Below are 19319 nucleotides of genomic sequence, written 5' to 3'. Positions count from 1 at the left end.
AATTCAGTTAAATTTATTCAGCAAAATGTTACATAATCTTGAATAAAACTGAAATGTTTCAAAATAAATTATTTTCATAAATAATTACTTTGTAAATCTAAGAGCAGTGTTAAACAAAAGGTGAGATCTGAACAGAATATAAAATCAAATTATTAAGCTCCTAGTGATAAAAATGCATTATAATTTCCTTCCTCCCAAGATATTAAAAATATTTGTAATTAAAAACTAGAAAATCTTAATCAGTAACTAATATCAAGAATTTCTTGTTCCAGTAACTACAGAAGGAGAATACCAAGCAGATAACTTTTTATGCTGTTGTTCATCTTCGTGAACCCTTTTTTTTTTTTAATTTTTTTTAACGTATATTTATTTTTGAGACAGGGAGAGACAGAGCATGAATAGGGGAGGGGCAGAGAGAGAGGGAGACACAGAATCCGAAACAAGCTCCAGGCTCTGAGCTGTCAGCACAGAGCCTGACGCGGGGCTCGAACCCACGGACCGTGAGATCATGACCTGAGCCGAAGTCGGACGCTTAACCGACCAAGCCACCCAGGCGCCCCCATCTTCGTGAACTCTTAAGACTTCCTGTTTTTTTCATTACCTTCCCAAAGTTAAATAATTATAATTATGAAGTCATTTATCATTAATAAATTTTTATACCAGGCTGCTGATTTTTGCTTCTTGGGAATTTTTAAGTTATGAAATAATATAATTTTGTATTAGTAGTTGAGATTATTCTTTTGTATTTTTTAAGGAAAACCTAAATGTAATAACTATTAATATACTGATGTTACTTTTAGAGGGTTTTTCTATGTGGTGATGTTTAATACATTGTAAAATTCTTATAGACATTAAAGACTTTCAAATATTATTTGCAATTGATTCTTCAACAGGCAATCTAATTAGATTCCACTTCCTTTTTATATGTCTGTATGTATCTATGCACACGTAGACACACGCACGTATCACATATATATTTGCTATTAACAATACGTCCTCTCTATTCTAGTTGTTTTTCCCTTTTAAGTAGACCACAATGCCCAACTTATTTTAATAGAGAAAGATGTAAATTTTTCTTACCTGCCCTTTAAACTACTTTGGGAAAATGCAAAGTCAGCTGAACTAAATTTAACAATTACCTTTTAGCTGACTGAGTCTTCTGATGTGGGAATCATTCTCTGGCTTGCTGGGTTCTTGCCAGATTGTGTCATTCGCTATTTTCCTTTCTAAAAAAGCAGAGGATTGGTTAGCAGAATTCACGGTAACATCTGTCCAGTAAGTGTAAGAAATTTAAAATCAGAACAAGATCAGCACACGGTTGTAACTTGGAAAATGATAAGAGAGCTCTCCAAAATGGAGAGTTCTACTCCTTGGTGGACAACCCCAAGTGGCCTGTGGGCTCTCATTTATTTCCGTGAACTACAAGGACCCACGCATGTGTGGTAGAATGGTGCTATTGAAATACTTGTTGATAGTTTCTGATTACATTTTTCTTTGAAGTATTTTTTCTTTTTTTAATTTATTTTTTCGAATAAATAAGTTCAAATGTCCCCACCCTCCACATTCTTCATCATTTTCAACAAAATGACTAAGTGTGTACAGAGTCCATTGAGCTGTGATAGTTTCAAGAAACTCTAATGTGAGATCTTGAGTGGAAGAACAATAACTTGCTCAGCCCTGTCCTCCCAACACCTGCAGCAGGGCCTGGGCACGCTGTGAAGGACCAGACTGCACCAGAATGAAGAGTTAAGAATCCCTTCTAATCTCCTTACCAAAGATGAATCATTCCACATGCTGTGTTATCATATTGGAAAAGTAAATTTGACATAATGCAACCAAAGCATCTCATGGAAACAAAGTCAGCATACCTGTGCTGTTTATAAAGTCACTTTTTGCTCTTCTATTTGACTATGGGGAAGGCAGTCCAGCATCAAGAAATATGTTGGGCTGCAAACACCTATAGCTTTGTGTATAGAAACCACATAGCATGCTATGAGAATAAATCTAGATGGAAAACAAAACTGTGCCTTACTTCCTTTTATTTAAGATTATGCATTATTTAAATCAGGGATGATATTCAAAATGACCAATTGCCTACAGAGTCTTAACTAGTGACATAGGACATAGCCCCTGTGGACACTGCCACTGGAAGAATATGAAACCTGATTAAAATACAGACAACCTTGGAAGCTGCATCCATTGATGATCACCACTTTGGTCTGAATGAGCTTTTCAGAGCCTACCTAGAAGACAGGCTTTTGTAAAGACAGGGAAAGGAGTTTGAGCATCCAGCTCTTAAACTCTGCTGGGGAGAAAGGGCACCCACAAGTTTGACAAAATGCATAAAAATAAATTATTGACTGAATAATCCAGATGTTTTGTCACTGTGACTATTTTATAACTAGTGACACTATACTCTGCAAGAGAGGGAGAGCCATTATTCATTAGCTTTCTAAAAGTGATTAATAGAATTAGATATTTGCTTCAGAATTAAGATAGAAATTAAGCCAATTGCCTTTATTAGTACTACAGATACTGTAATCACAAAAACAGAAAAGGTCCGGTGTTTGAAGAGTCTTTTGTAATACAAGCATTTTTTATTTATTTTTCGTTCACTCTTAGATTCATATATCTAAAAAGATATTGAAGAGGTCACCTTGACCATGGTCGGCCAAGCTAAAGTTGGGAAACTGGAAGATAATCATCCAATAAACCATCAAAGAGAATTATATTTTTAATGTAAAAGGAAATTGTTCTGAATAAATCAATTTCTTTGTCTTAGCCATTTACAGTTACAGTGGAACCACATTCCTTTTTAAAAAATTTCTTCTATAGACTTCAAAGACAACTCAATTTGACTTCCATTAATCACTTATTGTTGCTTTATGGAAGGAGCAGAAGAAAAGAACTTTTAAGGAAACAAAACATATTATCTGCATGAGTAATCTTATAAATTACTAACCAAATCCTTTGTTTTCAGACATAGATCTCCGGATTGACCTAGAAGAATAAAAGAAACATATTTAAGTCTGCATCTAGTAAATAACATTTTTAATCAGACAGAAATTAGATCACCTAGACATATTTGCAATACCTTTGAGAGCAGAAATAGTTCTACCTCTAACTAAGGTCTATATATGGCCCTGAATTTTTCTGACCCTAGCTGGCAAAGTGCTGTTAATGTAAGTACAATCTTGGCCTGGAAATTTCCATGCAACATTCATAAAACACACACACAAAAAAAGTGGGCCATTTTTACATGGAAGTGTCTCAAACTGGTCAACAGTTAATGTGGAAAAGCTCTTTTTAAAATACTTCTGTTCAATAAATACAGAAAGAATGATAGGAATTGAGTATAATCATATACAATCCCTAATGAAACAATAGATCTAAGCAATAATCAACAATTGCTGTTAAAACTCTTAATTGAAAGGCTGATGGGCAACTGTACTGGATGGATCAGCCAGATACCATCTGAACCCACTAAGCAAATTCAGTCATAAAAATAGAGACAACCAGATATATGGGCTTCCAGTGTAATGCAACAGGAAGTATATAGTCACCGATGACCTACTTTTAAAATATATATACATATATCAAACTTGAACATTATCAAGCCTTGAGATCTAACTAAAAAATTACAGGAAACATAGAGGATAAAAGAAAAAGTTTTTTTTTTTTTTAAATACCACAATGATGCAATCAGCAAAATTCAAAAATATGGAAAATTCCTCAGAACAAACAATCCAGTTTCTTCAACAAATCAATAGAGAAGGACCTATGAATTAAGAGACAAGAACCGAATGCATTGCATGGATCCTGTTTGGATCATGATTCAAGTAAACTATTAAAAAAAGCACTTGCGACTATCAGAAAAAAATTAACAATGACTATATATTTGGTCATATTATGCAATCTTTCTTTTTTTGTTCTGGTGCAGTGGTGGTTACGTAGTTATGTTTTTAAAAATACAGTGCTTGCTTTTTAACTTGCTTTTGCATCAAGACATGAAATTACATGTCTGGGATCAGCTTTAACAAAAAATAGTGGAGATTGAAGGGCTGGGGAGTCAAATAGGTAGAAATTAAACAAGTTTGACTATAGATTGATACCTGTTCAGGCTTGGTGATGGGAGTTCATTATTATTTCATTTTTCGTGTATAATTGAAAATCTCCATAATAAAATGTCTAAAACAGAGAGGATAGGACTATGCTGACTCAATCATGTTAATTATTTTGTGCACTCGGTGAACACACACATGTCCTGTACCTACAGTTAACTTTGTTACAGCTTAAGTGTTTTCCACTATTTATATTCTTGGTAGTCATTAAATTAAAGCCAAGTTCATCTTAAGCTCAGAAAAAAACCTGCATATATAATTTTTTTCTTTACCATTTTATTTTGGTTTGTTCTTTATTTTTTTAATGCAAACACTGAGGACACCTCTTAGCAAATAGTAAGTATTCAAAACAGCTATTTATACTATCCCAAGGTGAAGTGGGTGTGTAACAACAGGAGATGTTGTTCCTTTTAGAGGAGTGGTGGACAAAAGAATTAAGAAACTCAAGAGCCTTCAGTTTGATTTTATGTGGTTGGATTCCAAGGAGCACATTAATGGATTTTGGAAAATCCTAATTCGGTCAGCATCAGGAGCTTCCCCCTCACCCATTCCCCATCCACCCCTCCATGTTTTGGTATCCTCTAATCTATAGAAGCATCAATCATAGGCCAATGGCTGTAATCTCATTTAAGTATTTTATTTGGAACTGGTGAGTTCCTTATCCGTGGATAGAATAAAAAGCTACATCGGCACGGCAGTTTTTAAGCCTGAGAGAACACTGCCAAAAAAGCTCCTTCTTCACTCCAGCTCAGGCTTAAAATGCCACTTGCGAAGTTTAAGTACTTAACTGTGGCTAAAATACAACTACCCTTGCCTAGCAGGTCCTCTAAGCTGTTAATCATCCAATTACCTTCTTACTATGGATGTGTTTTATATCCTTCCTGGGAGAAAGCAGGAAGGGGAGGAAAGCCTAGGAAAGCAGAGAATGCCTTGGAGGCAGGAAAGCAAGACTGTCCAGAAAGACTACATCCGGAGAGAATTTCACCTGTTAACAATTTGGTCTCAGACCATTCCAGAGTGCAAGGAAGCTATTCTGTATCATCAGCAACCAATCTGGAAATTTCCCCACACACCAACTTCCGGCCCCTATGTATTTCCTATGTGTTGGTTAAAATCCCATTACCTTATGCAACATGTGTGTATCACATCCTCTGGCAGCTTGCTGTGCTGACTGTAAAACCAAGCCTGACCAAAATAACCCAAATCTCTTTGCAAACACATTTTTATTTGGATTAGAAGAACTCTTCAGAAGATTAACAGGTCACCAATAGAAGCGTGTTTTGGAGGAGGCTCCCACTTTAATCTGAGCCTAGTTTAAACACATGTTTCTTCTTCTAGAAATTGAATTTGCACATCCTTGTGTACAGGAATGTCACAGCACAGGTTTCCTATGCATCAGCATAAACAGAGAAATGGTAGCAAAGTAAAACCAATCTAGATTTGTGCACGACAATTTTTTAAAGCACACTTTGACAGGAAAACCACTAAAATACTCCGTTCAGCATTATAGAACTAAGAGAACAGAAAGTTTTCAAAGTAAACTTGACTTACTTTTTTTTTGGTTTGGCATTCTCAAAATTAGAAACTTCCTGAAAAATAAAAAATAAAATAAAATAAAATAAAATAAAATAAAATAAAATAAAATAAAATAATACTACTCTAAGAAATCAGAAGGAGAATTCAAGTATGGTTCATCTTTGAGTATATTCCAAACACAGATCATTTTGCCTTTTCCTACTAAAATGACTGATGTTTCCCCCTTGCATTTTAGTACTATGTCATAGAATCTGGGTTCAAGTTTTTCTTCCTCCTGTAATGTTTGTAACTTTGAGAAATGTAGAGTGTTTCCTTTATTAACTAGGGCTTATACCTTATTCTAAGCCCTGGCCTTTAACAAAGCATGTCTTTTAAGTAAAAAACAAAAAACAAAAAACAAAAACCATGCAACTAAATCCTCATAACCTCAACTTTCCATCCCCCATCAACCTACTGACACCAAGGGGAGAGATACAAGCCAGAGTATCCAATTACATCACACAGTACCTTCCTTTAAGAAAGTTTAATCTATCACAATACACTGAGTGTGTTGAAATACACCTGTGATTCATCTGGCCTTTCTCTTCAGAGCAACTGAATGTTGTGTAAAATCCCTTACACTTTTCGGGGAAGAAATGTCGCCACATCTTTCACCATCCTTGAAAGAGCTTAAACTGCTCCAACTCACCTTTAAGAACCTTCCAGATTTTCTTGTTATCGTTCATTTTTTCCTTCATTCAAAAACCATTAATGTTTTTGATGTTCAAAGTGCTTTTTGAGCATCTACTATGTCATAGGCAACCGAGCATATTGTAGAGAGGTTTCATCGGTATGGAAGGGATTTGTGTAGTAAAGAATCTTGGAACTAATGTTCCACATAGAGGGAAAAACACAAATGCAGAGATTGGGAAGAGTAGTGAATGAAAATCAGAAAAAGGAAAAATGGTTTTATTATTCCAATGGTTGATGGTGTTAAGCCAAGCACTGCCAAATTCAGCATAATTTCTGCCCTACAGAGTAACTGAGGGGGCCATTTCTTTAACTCTTATTGTGTTTTTATCAAGATTTAACTCTCAAGGATGATCTGAATTACCTGAATCCACTGTTGAGTAGAGCGTCACTGAAAATTCCCTGTGCTGAAACTCAGCCCCTGAACTTGAGGAACAGGTTTTGCTAAGTTAAAATACCTGTGAATCACCCCAAGGAAGACGTCTGGTAGGAAATAGGTGGAAGTGGAGGTGAATATGTGGGAGTCATGAACCAAGCCCTGAGGTGAGTTGGGATATCGAAAGACCTTTGAGGAGTTTGATCAGACTGACCACTCTTTTAATTCTTTATGCTTTGTCATCATGTAGCCTAAAAGTAATCCATCTCTATCCATGGTCTTTTTAAGAAACTCTTTCAGTCTTGGTCTGGATGTCTCCACACATAAGCCTAGAAGCCAACCGTGTTCCTTTCACCATAACTGGCAACCACACCAACTTTGTGAGGGTCATTAGGAAAGAGGACGGCCATCTGTCTTTGTAGTTATATTTTCCTGTCACATATATTTGGAATATAGCTAGGTTCCATGTTCGCATAACCTACAAATCTGGGTCAAATATGTTTCAATAATCAGAATCTACTGTTTTGAGTCTCATGAATTTGTTGTATGGGTTTAGGTAACTTTCTTCTGATTGCAAGTCCTGGACTCTTGAAAACATATTCCACCTTTTCTGGGTATAAGAGAGGTCTAGTATAGAGTTAACCAATACAAAATGTCGATCTGCAATAAGAAAGATGGGAAACATTAGATATCTTTTGTGTTGTTTTGTTTTGTTTTTTGTTTTATTTTATTTTTTTAAATTGTTTTGAGTTCATTTATTTTTGAAAGCAAGAGACAGAGAGAGTGAGCAGGGGAGGGCAGAGAGAGAGAGAGAGAGAGAGAGAGAGAGAGAGAATCCCAAGCAGGCTCCACACTGTCAGCACGGAGCCTGATGTGGGGCTCAGACTCGCAAAATGTGAGATCATGACCTGAGCTGAAACCATGAGTTGGACACTTCACCGACTGAGCTACCCAGGCGCCCTGTTTTTTTTTTTTTTAATTTTAAATTTACTTATTTACTGTGAGAGAGAGAAAGAAAGAGTGAGGGAGGGACAGGGAGAAAGGGAGGCTTCATGCTGTCAGGGCAGAGCCCGACACAGGGCTCGATCTCACAAATGTGAGATCACGACCTGAGCAAAAATCAAGAGTTGGATGTCTAACCAACTGAGCCTCCCAGGTGCCCTTTTTCTTTTTAATCATGCAAATCACAGAACTTTTGAATTAACTTACTATATCAGTAATTCATTATTTTATTTTTTTTACATGCTAAAGTTTATTTTGTGCTACATGAAAAATGCTACCAAAAAGATTAACTGTAGAGGGCTAACAAGTGTTAGCCCTAAGTGTTTGAGTTTGGGACAGGGGGCATATTATTCAAGCACAGTGTCGTGCTTCACTTGGGTAAAGTCTTGGCTAAGTTAATACAACTAGGTGTTGGGCCTACACAAAACTGGTCAAATATATGTCTGTGGATTGTGGCAAAAGGGACACAGCTCTGAGCTGAGATTTGGAGACATCTGGACCAAGACTGAAGGATATCGTGAGAACAGGAATAGCAATTGGTTATTTTTAGGACATATATTGCCATAACCTTCTCTAGGGACTATCTACTTTATTCTGTTTTATTGGAAACCGGGTTATCCAATTTTTACTTGTAATGAATCACTTTGATTTGGAGATTTTTTTATTTTTATTTTTTGGTTTCAAGAGTAGAATTTAGTGATTCATCACTTACATACATATAACACCCAGAGCTCATCACAACTGGTGTCCTCCTTAATGCCCATCACCCACTTAACCCATCCCCCCACCCACCTTCCCTCCAGCTTCCACCTTCCCTCAGTTTGTTCTGTATAGTTAAGAGTCTCTTATGGTTTGCCTCCCCCTCTGTTTTTATCTTATTTTTCCTACTCTTCCCCTGTGTTCATCTGTTTTGTTTCTTAAATTCCACATATGAGTGAAATCATATGGTATTTTTCTTTCTCTGACTTATTTTGCTTAGCATAATATGTTTGAATTGCATCCATGTTGTTGCAAATGGCAAGATTTTATTCTTTTGATGGCTAAGTAATATTCCATTGTGTGTGTGTGTGTGTGTGTGTGTGTGTGTGTGTGTATGTGCGTGTGTGTGTGTGTTTCTCACATCTTCTTTATCCATTCATCAGTCGATGGACATTTGGGCTCTTTCCATAATTCGGCTATTGTTGATAATGCTGCTATAAACATTGGGGTACATGTGCCCCTTCGAATCAGTATTTTTAAAACAATGAAATGCTTCACAAATTTGTGTGTCTTCCTTGCACAGAGGCCATGCTAATCTTTTCTGTATCATTCCAATTTTAGTATATGTGTTGCCAAAGCAAGCCCTGGATATTTTTTGTTGAAGAGTTCTCTTGTAATGGATACTTTGAAAAAGATTTTGACAGGTACCTAGCTGGCTCAGTCTGAAGAGCTACAATTCTTGATTGTGACTTCAAACCCCATGTTGGGAGTGGAAATTACTTAAATAAATAAAACCTTAAAAAAAAGATTTTAGGGACACCTGGGTGGCTCAGTCGGTTAAGCGTCTGATTTCGGCTCCGACCATGATCTCACAGTTTGTGAGTTCAAGCCCCGCATCAGGTTCTGTGCTGACAGCTCGGAGCCTGGAGCCTACTTCAGATTCTGTGTCTCCCTCTCTCTCTGCCCCTCCCCTGCTTGCACTCTTCTCTCTGACTCTCTCTCTCAAAAATAAATAAACATTTAAAAAAACGTTAAAAAAGATTTTAGTTAAAAGTTCTCTTAATCCCTATTAAAATGTAAAAGTTAATGTTGTTTTGCTTCTGCAATCTCCTTCCTACAACAGGGAGGGAGAGTCAAGCACATTAAATGTGTGTCTGAAGTGCGATTATATGGAGGAAAGGGATTACTCAAACAGGGCAACATCTACTTAATAGTATATCTGTTCCCTGGATGTTGCCTAGTTATAGATTACTACTGAATTGGTTAAGCAGTTTTTAGTACTGCTTGCACCAGCCTCAAAGCAGCTGCTTTCCATTCTGACTGCTGCTTACATAAGCAGACGGTTATGTATTCAGAGTTTAGACCCTGTTTTCCTAAAGGGGCAAGTCAAAGACTAGATATAGATTTATTTTTAGAACTACATCTATGTGTGTGTGTGTGTGTGTGTGTGTGTGTGTGTGTGTGTGTGTGTTACTCTAAACTCCAAAAAGAAGATACCATGTCAGAGAGTCAGTGAAATGATTCTGTCTAGTACATTAATTTGACCCTTGCCATAAATACCAAGCAAAACTTGTTCCTTTTAGCCTTCAATTCATTATCCCCTAAATCAAGCACTAATCATTAGTTTTACCTTTCATTCACTAGGGAGTTTGTGGCTTAATTTAATTTTTACCCCTGGCAATTATTAGGAAAATAAAGGATGAAATGCAGGCAACTTATTACAAACGGGCCAACAGAAAGTGAAGAATATGTCCAAAATGTATTATTATTCAAGTAGATGACAGTAGACTGTAGGGGTAAAGCATTTTCACCTAACTGTGAAACAAGGTCAAATATGGTCAAATTAAAAAAAAATCAAAATTAAGAAAGAAAAGGGGCCACTTAAAAGAAATTTTGGATACCAAATGCTGTATTTCTATTTTCATTCGGTGGTTATGGTCGACTGTCCTTTGGGGTTGAATCTAATATGTGTCTGTTTCTTGCATTATTGGTTTCTAAATCTTACTTTCAAATCACAAAGCCAAAAGGAAAAATGAAGTGAACATATCAGGAATTGTTGTTGCCTAACTAATGGAAATGTGAAAGGTGTTTCTGCACCAGAGAAAACTGATTGGCAGTAAAGGATGGTGTAAATCCCATGGTGAACCTTTAAGACTACAGAGCTGATGAGATCTGACCTTTGATTTGCAGATGAATAAACTGAGATCCCAAATGGTAAATTGACTTGTCTAGGGTCATGCATACAGTGCTCAACTTTGATGAAATGTTAGTCATTTTTTTTTTAATTCTAACATATTCTTTTGGAATTATATAATTCATTCACTGACACATTCACAGTTCTTTCAACAAGTATTTATCGAGCATGTACTATGGACCAGACACAGTTTTGGATGCAAAGAAGAATTACAAGTGTTACTTCTCACAAATATTTACCATCAGTGACCGCTCATCTCAGGATCCTATTGGAGTTCACAGTTTCCTTAACTTTGAAGTTTAAATGAGCTAGTCTTTATAAAATCCTTACATGATGCCAAACACACTGAAGATACTCATAGATGTTATTTCCCATTAAGTTAATTATTCATTTTTAGTTACATAGAATTCTAATACTGAGGCAAGAGTTGAACATAAAGACAAATACACACACACATATATATGTATGCATACATATAACTTCTCATCAAAATGAGTTAACCCAATTTCTATTTTGTTCAACTCATTCTTGTAAGTTCCTTACAAAAAAATTTTAATAGACATCTGGCAAAGAGGATTATGATGCTTCAAAATTAATATAGTAGTTTTGCAGTACACCTAAAGCCACCAGAGAGTGTGTTCACACCACACAGGCACACACACACACACACACACACACACACACACATACACACACACACACACACACACACACACATACACACACATACATGAACCATCAGCTCTGTTCTCAAAACAAAGAGGACATTTGTGTGAATGGATAAGAAACCATCACCCACATAAAGGAGTCCTGCCGCCCATGAGCTCTTCTACTTTGCCTCGACATCTTATTGCAAACATGTGGAGAAAAATCCCATGATGGAGTCTCCTGAGTTATCAAATAGATCACACAGCAAAGAGAAATATTAGTAGATGCAGCTAGTCTGAGCCCAACTGGTTAAAGCAAGTTGCTGAGAGGGATAAGGCTTTAAATCTTACTGCTTTTCTAATTTCTTGATTTAACACATTTGCAGAACAATAATGGCACAGCAGTCATGTAATATCAAGCACAGTTCTCATGCTTTATATATAGTAATTCACTTAGTCTTCACAGCAATCCTGTGAGGTTGATATTATTATCATTATCCTCAATTCACAGATAAGTAAACGGAGGCACAGAGCAGTGGGAAGCCTTGCCTCAGGTCACATAACTAATTTGTGGTAAAACTGGTATTTTGTACCTGGTGTCTTAATTTGAACACAATTCTACTTCTATACTTGACTGCACAGGTACAGAAGCCACCTGCCATCTAGATCAGAGATCTCACAAATGAGAGCTATGGCCAGAGGGAGAGTGACTGAAAAAGCAGAGAAAATATAATCCTATTCACCACTACTAAACAAACAACTCAGAAAATACACCCTTACCAAAGCATCAATACTAATAATTTAGTATTATTTGAAGACAAGTGCACAGACAGCACATTGATGTGTTTAAAGGCATTCATCATTTTGTGGATGCTGCCATCATCATCAGAGAAGGTCCAGTAATTTATAACAGCACATTTAATTAAAAGTGGGCACTTCAGGAGCCACTGAATTTAGATGACAGTCTGTACATTGGAGGTCCCCCACTATATTACTACAATAATGTCACGGTTCTCAGAGAGAGAACAGATTTCATCCCCCCATGAGAATGCACTGAAGAAGAAGAAGCAATGTCAGCTCCTCCTGATGGGAACAGTAGACTTTCTTGCCAGCCTGTCCAGCTCCTGTCAAAAAGTAACAACCCTATATAGCTAATGAATTCTGATATCCTCAAGAGAAGCAGGTGGTGGATGGCATCCCCACATGGCCCGTCATCTCAGGGCAAATCACAAAGCTGGTAGTGCCTGGAGAATGCACAGGTACCTTATCTAATCCATCACAGACAGAGCTGGTAAATCACATAAAATTTTGCCATTTGTCTACGGGTATGCCAAGTGAGCTTTCTATCAATCCTGAACTAACAAACTCCTCTCACAGCGCTATAAATATCCAGGATGACAAAACAAGTTACCTAGGGGATGGTTATTTGCATTATAAAAGATTCTTCCTTTACAAAAAGATTCCATTCCAGATTTCTTTCAAAAGAGAGCTTTTCTTAAGTATCTTCAAATGTGTCATGATGTATGAAATTATATTTACACAAGGTTTTAGAAAGGGGAAGGGCGACTAATGTTCATTAAGTTTCCTATTTGCTGTCACTTATTATCTTCTTTAATCCTCATAGCCCCAAATGGAACAAGAGCCAGCCAAACAAACTTGTTGGAAGTGTGATAGGAAATGCGATGGGTAAAAATACCAAACTCCATCCTCACAATGAGAAAACACTGAACTGGCACTCCAGAAGCTGGCTTGGTTCCCCAGGTCTGCTGCTAAATTAGCAAGATCCAAAAACTCCTCACAGAACCTCAGTTTCTGCATCTATAGAATAAGGTTGGTGAGCAGAACTTTAAAATCTCTTCCAGTAGAAACAAGTCATGGTTCCTAATCTACACTATTTCAATCCAAAATCAGTAGGGAAGGAAAAAGCGTTTAAGAGAAAATTAAAGTGAGAATGGGCTTATTCTTTAAAACATGATTAAAGAGAGAACCATGGCTTTCAGTAGATTCAATTAGTCATTGTATCATAAGCCGAGGAAATAAAAAAGAGAATAAGGCATAATTAACCTTAATCTATTGATTTCATTTTACTTTAACATAAGTCTCTATTTACGAGAGGAGACGAATTAAAACCACCAGGTAGTGTTCACCCATGAATTGGTGGCAGAAAAACCGTATGTCATCATAGATCTAATGGGTAAAAAAAATAAGAAATGAAAGAAAAGTGCAGTCTTTTTAATGAAGGTAATCTATGTTTTATATGTCAGCTTGTTAGGAGTCATTTTACAATCTAGAAATCAAGAAAAGGATTACATGCACTGTTTTGACACTGACTCCTCTTGTTCATAGTTTGATGAAGACCCAGTTGATGGGATGCCATTGTTAATCTCATTTTCTTCCTTTAGTGTCTATGTTATTAATAGCTCTGTCAATGCTGATGCTAATATGGAGACAGAACAAAAAAATCCCAGTTTTAATAGTTTGGAGGCAAGTCAGAAATGCAGTTGAGTGGTAGAATACCAACCTGAGAGTCACCTGCCTTGACTTCTCCATTATTCATCTATTCTAAAATGACATGTCACATTTCAGTGTGTCCTTTTATCCATTTGTAAGACACTTGGCTTTAAGTGCTTTTTAAGCTCTTCTGTGAAAGATGCTAGAACAGCGTGCGATGATAATGTCTTAACCGCCTCCTTTCACCACTTTTAACCCTAGTTCTTCCTTCAAATCTTCCTTTAAAGCTTAAATCTCACCTCCGTGGAACTGGCACCGTTAAACCACAAACCACAGTTACGTTTTTAGAGATAACACCCTATTATTGATCATTTATGTTGTGCCAACCACTGTACTAATAATGTTAATTATATTGTTATTTTTTATTCTCAAATGATGAATAAGAGAGCAGCAAACAGTTCCCTCATTGGATAGAAGAAACCGGGCTTGTAGTGTTAAAGGAAACTGTTCAAGATCACAAGGCTGGTCAATTTCAAAACTAGAATTTTTATAAGATTTATCTGACCCCCAAGTTTTGTGCTCCTGACAACTACATTATATATTTTTTGGAAATTCCTTCTGAAAATTCTTATAGAAGTCAAGCTTGTTGCTTACAGCAAGACATTTAATTCCACAGCTACTTATGTTTCTCTCTACATATTTTGGGTATATACATATTTCTTGCTGTAGTTGACATCTGTCATTCACTAAACCTAAAATCAATGTATAGAAGAAGGTAAGAAGAAGAGGAGGAAGGGACAAAGAGGAGGAAAAAGTAAGGAGGGAAGGAAGGAAGAAAGAGAGAAAGACAGAAAGAAAGAAACTACTCTTGTAACGAGAATAAGATGTGTGGGGTCCTGTCCACGTCATGAACCACCCTAAGACACTGATACAAAACTGACTAACATGGGGCAAAAGCTGAAGTATGGGCATCCATTTTTAATGTAACAAATCTCAGAAGAGACAGTGTGGTTCTGGAGCAGCCATGGTGATAGTGTCTTCTTGACTTTCTGCTTGTGACAGAAGCAACAATCTCTTTAGTGGCAAGTTTTGCAGTGTGTTTCTCAGAGTAATTCTGCAAGCTCAGCCAGGTATCCGTCTTCAACCTCCCAAAGATTCTGAGCTCTCGTTAACCTGTAATATATCCCTTTCTGCTTAAATCAGCTAGCATAGATTTGGTTATCTGCAAATGAATCTGATCAATAACTTGTCAAATTAATTTTAGTTCCTGTATTAGTGAAGTATTGCTGTGCAATAAATTACTCCAAAATTCAATGGCTTAAAACAATACACATTTATTATCTCACAGCTGGTGTGGATCAAAAATATGGGCATGACTTAGACGGGTCCTCTGTTTCATGATCTGTCACAGGGTTGAAGTAAAGTTGTCAGTCCAAGGGTCTGAGGTCTCATCCAAAGCTTAGCTGGGGAAAGGATACTCTTCTAAGTTCACTTAGTGATTGTTGGCAGCATCCAGTTTTTGAGAGTGTTGAAATAAAAGCCACATTTCCTTTCTGGCTGTGGGCTGACTAGCTGCTCTGGGTTCCTTACCACGTGGGCCTCTCTAGATGGGCTCTTGCTTCATCGTAATGTTCAAGCCAAGCAGGCAATAGAGCCAGTCTGCTAGCAAAACAGAAGTCAGGGTCTTTTGTAACCTAATTATGGAAGTGACTTCCTGTTACTTTTGCCAAATCCTATAGGAATCAAATCATACACAAGAGTGGGGATTACACAAGAACTTAAATATCGGAAGGCAGATATGATGCTTCATTTTGTTTCAACTTGGCTAGGGCAGATATTTGGTCAAATGCTAGCCTAGAGGTCACTATGAAAGTAGTTTTCAGATGACATTAACATTTAAATCAGTAGACTTTAAGTAAAGCAACTATACTCATTAATATGAGTGGGTCTCATCTAATCAGTTGAAGAACTAAGACAAAAAGACTAGTCTCCCACAAGAAAGATAGAATTCTGCCACTAAACTACTTCTGAACTCTAAGTATTTTTTAAAGCTTATTTATTTATTTTGAGAGAGAGAGAGAGAGAAGCACAATGAGGGAAGGGGAAGAGAGAGAGGGAGAGAGAGAGACCATCCCAAGCAGGCTCCACACTGTCAGCACGGAGCTGGACATGGGGCTAGATCTCATGACTGTGAGATGATGACCTGAGCCAAAAATCAAGAGTCTGATACCTAACCAACTGAGCCACCCAAGCACCCCTGGACTCTAGGTATAACATCAACTCTTCCCTGAGGCTCCAGCCTGCCAGTCTGCCCTGAAAATTTCTGACTTGCCAGCCTCCATAATCACATGAGCCAATTCCTGCAAATAATTTCTTATATACCCACAACCTATTAGTTCTGTTTCTCTAGAGAACACTGACTAATACAGCTGGGTTCATTAGAGGTCATGCTAGAAGTCTGTCTTCTACAGTCCCAAAAGGAAAATAATAGTATTTTACGTTAGACAACAGTCCCTTTCCAAAATAATTTAAAACATATTCAGGAAATATTTTAGAGCAGCAAAGGGCCTTAAAGCCATCTAGTCTTATCCTATTATCTTGTAGAGGTGGAAACTGAGATCCAGACAGTGTAAGGACTTATTCAGCACTATTTAAGAACAAAGCCAGGGCAAGAACTCAGTTTTCTCTCATAACGCTCTTACCATTGACCCATGAATTATCCTAAGTTGAAAGCTGAGAATTATACTGGTGGCCTGAAGACTGATTATAGTGAAGGAAAATCTTCATGGGCAAATGAACTACTGGTCAGCAAGGTTGTTCTTGCCTTGATTGTTCTTCCCATTGTGGGTAATGGTTTTGTGCTGTGCCTTCTCATCTTCCAACCCAGATTCCTTAATGATCAATGGCACACATAGGCAAGACAGCAGACTGGGGTCATGGGTACTGCCAGTGGCTATGGAACACAGCGAAAATAACTGGCCATATGGGGATTAAACCCCTGACCTTGGCCTCATTAGTGCTGAGCTCTAACCAACTGCTAGACATGTATCGTATTGTTTGTCTTTAAAACTATCTTTGAATCTGCTCTATTACTTTCTGATTAAAATCTGGTAGCTGGGAACAGTTTAATTGATTTCTCCAGTGCTTTTTTTCAGTACACAATGTTGATGAGTGAGTATATAAAAAATTAAACTTGCATTTTAATAATATTTAAGTTAACATGGACCTCCCCCACCCAAGAAACGAAATAACAACAGCACAACAACAAAAAACCATCCTGAAATAGGAATTAGGCAAACAAGAGACACTGTGATAGATTTCCTTGTTCGCTGCTGTCTACACATCATGGGAAATCTCGGGCTGAATTGTCAAACATTGCACTCAACCTGAGTGTTCATGATTTGAGGCAATTTGTGGAGATTAAAATCTTGGGTGTTCTAATGCACATCAACAATAAATCCTGTTGCTTCTTCTTGTCCAGCCCAGTAAAAATCAATGCTTTTAGGTAAGGAGTGTTGATTACAAATTATTTTTGAGCCGTTATTTTAAAACGACATCCGAGCTCAAGTGAGAGTTTGACTTAAAGTCATTTAATCAAGGATATTAAATTAAAGGATCACTCTGCCCTGGTGTGATGGGTTGCAGAAGGCAGGAAAATGAACATTAACATGCATTATGCCAGGTGCTTAACGTGTGTTATAACATTTGATCCTCACTACAAACCGAGACGCAGACATTTTTATCCACATTCTATTGCTCAGGAAACCTAGGGTCAGAGAAGTTCAAGAACATTTTCAAGGACACACATTTCTCAGCCGCCTGGGGAGCAGGAATAAAACTCGAGTCTATTAACTACATTGCCCATCTCAAGTTCTTCCTGCTACGTTCTCTATCATCAGATTATATTTAGCATATATATTATAAGGTTGGATTCTTTATCCTCCTATCTTCTCTTCCTCTTCACTGCTTATCTCCCAAGAGTACTCTGCCACTCACCTGTCTCCTGCTTTCCTGATTTCTCTAACTCACATACACACACATTCATACCACACACAGAGACACACGCACAGACACACACAGACACACTCATGCACACTTCTGGCAGAGGGGGCCAAAGGACAAGATTAGTATTTGGGAAGCCCGAACTCCCGTCTTGACTCCGTCTGTCTCTTCAGACAAGTCACTAATCTCAACTTCCTCATTGGGTAACACACACATGTTCCCTATTGTCTCCTCTACGTCTAAAAGTATGTAATTAAATGTTTATCATCAAGAGTTTTTATACTTTAATATCTATGCTTCCCTAAGTGAAGTAATGTATGACACTACCTGGTTACTTTGATGTCTCAGTACTGTTGACAACTGCCAGAAGTTGTAGCAAAGTCTTAGCAAAGTGATAGCAACTCTTTTCTTTGTGATTTATTTTTTAATGTAATAGTTTTAGATAGTGTTTTTTTTTCCCATTCCTCTCCTTCTTAACTGGATAAAATCAAACGTCTTAATTTATCACCACTTTAGAAGACCCAAATATTACAGAAGAGTTGTAACTCGCTTTAAATGTTAGGATAATACTGTTAGCCTGGGGTAGTGATGATACAGATTATTTTCTGCAAAGACAAAAAACAGCCACCTTCAAAAAGCTAACCACTTTTCCCCTCCACTGTAGAGGAATTCCAGAGGTGAAAGGGCACTGCTTTTGTTTTTTGTTTTGTTTTGTTTTGTTGAGGATAGAAATGCTAATGATAAGAAAGGTGAAAGACTCTGAAGGAAGGATGGTGGACATAGTAGATTGACATTTAACATACCCTCACCTTCCTTCTGGTGTGCCTCCATCTATCAGAGGCCAAAAGGCTAAAAACTACATGCTACAAGTTTCCTAAAGCCTGAATAATATATATAATTTAGGTTTGGTAGAATACACAAGTATCCATGTAACATTTGAAAGGCGGGATGTGATGTGGAAGCCACAGTCTGGTAGCCATGTTAAGAAATTAGTGAAATTCCATTTAACCTAACATATCTCATTTCAGCAAGTAATTCATGTAAAAATTGTTAATAAGATGCTTTATACATTTTTCATGCTAAGGCTTTAATTGGAGCGCCTAGGTGGCTTAGTCTATTGGGCATTTGACTCTTGGTTTTGGCTCAGGTGGTGATCTCGTATTTCCTGAGTTCAGTCCTCGCATCGGGCTCTGTGTTGGCAGTGCAGAGCCTGCTTGGGATCCTCTCTCTCGCTTTCTCTCTCTGCCCCTCCCCTACTCACACTGTCTCTGTTTCTCTCAAAATAAAACAAATACACTTAAAAAAATTAAATATGGCATGTGTTTTACCCCTATTGCCATCCGCATTTGGACTAGCCCCTTTTCAAGCACTCAGTTGCCACCTGTGTCTGTAACTGCACAGCCCGAGGGGGTCTGTATACTTTTTCTGTGAAAAGCCAGATAGAAAGATATTAGGCTCTGTGGGTCACATACAATTTCTGACTTTTGTTTGTGTTTTTAAGCAAACCTTTAAAAATGCAAAAATTACTCTTAGCTCATGGGCCATAAAATATCGGCCCCTGG

The 19319-nt window shown here is 37.4% G+C and overlaps 1 protein-coding gene and 1 non-coding gene across 5 annotated transcripts in view; both read right to left on the bottom strand.

Moving 5' to 3' along the window:
* Window positions 1-19319, bottom strand: part of SAMSN1 (SAM domain, SH3 domain and nuclear localization signals 1) — a 138070-nt gene that overhangs the window by 108894 nt on the left and 9857 nt on the right. For 2 of the 4 annotated variants that reach the window (XM_019467750.2, XM_053903184.1), the window contains exons 3-5: window positions 5673-5710; window positions 2963-3000; window positions 1140-1226 (exon numbers count right to left, since the gene is read on the bottom strand). In XM_019467750.2, the coding sequence (XP_019323295.1) occupies window positions 1140-1226; window positions 2963-3000; window positions 5673-5710 (163 nt within the window). Of the gene's footprint in view, window positions 1-1139; window positions 1227-2962; window positions 3001-5244; window positions 5378-5672; window positions 5711-19319 lie in introns of those variants that run through there. The other 2 variants (XM_019467752.2, XM_019467751.2) reach the window with 2 other exon arrangements.
* On the bottom strand, window positions 9002-9106 carry LOC128777438 (U6 spliceosomal RNA). The gene has a single exon (XR_008422698.1). It is a non-coding gene; the product is annotated as a U6 spliceosomal RNA (small nuclear RNA).

Source organism: Panthera pardus, unplaced genomic scaffold (genome assembly GCF_024362965.1).
Source record: "Panthera pardus isolate Hobbes unplaced genomic scaffold, ASM2436296v1 HiC_scaffold_16, whole genome shotgun sequence".
In the NCBI taxonomy this organism is placed as follows: domain Eukaryota; kingdom Metazoa; phylum Chordata; class Mammalia; order Carnivora; family Felidae; genus Panthera; species Panthera pardus.
Note: the sequence above shows the minus strand (reverse complement) of the source record. Positions and strands in the feature narration are given on the sequence as shown.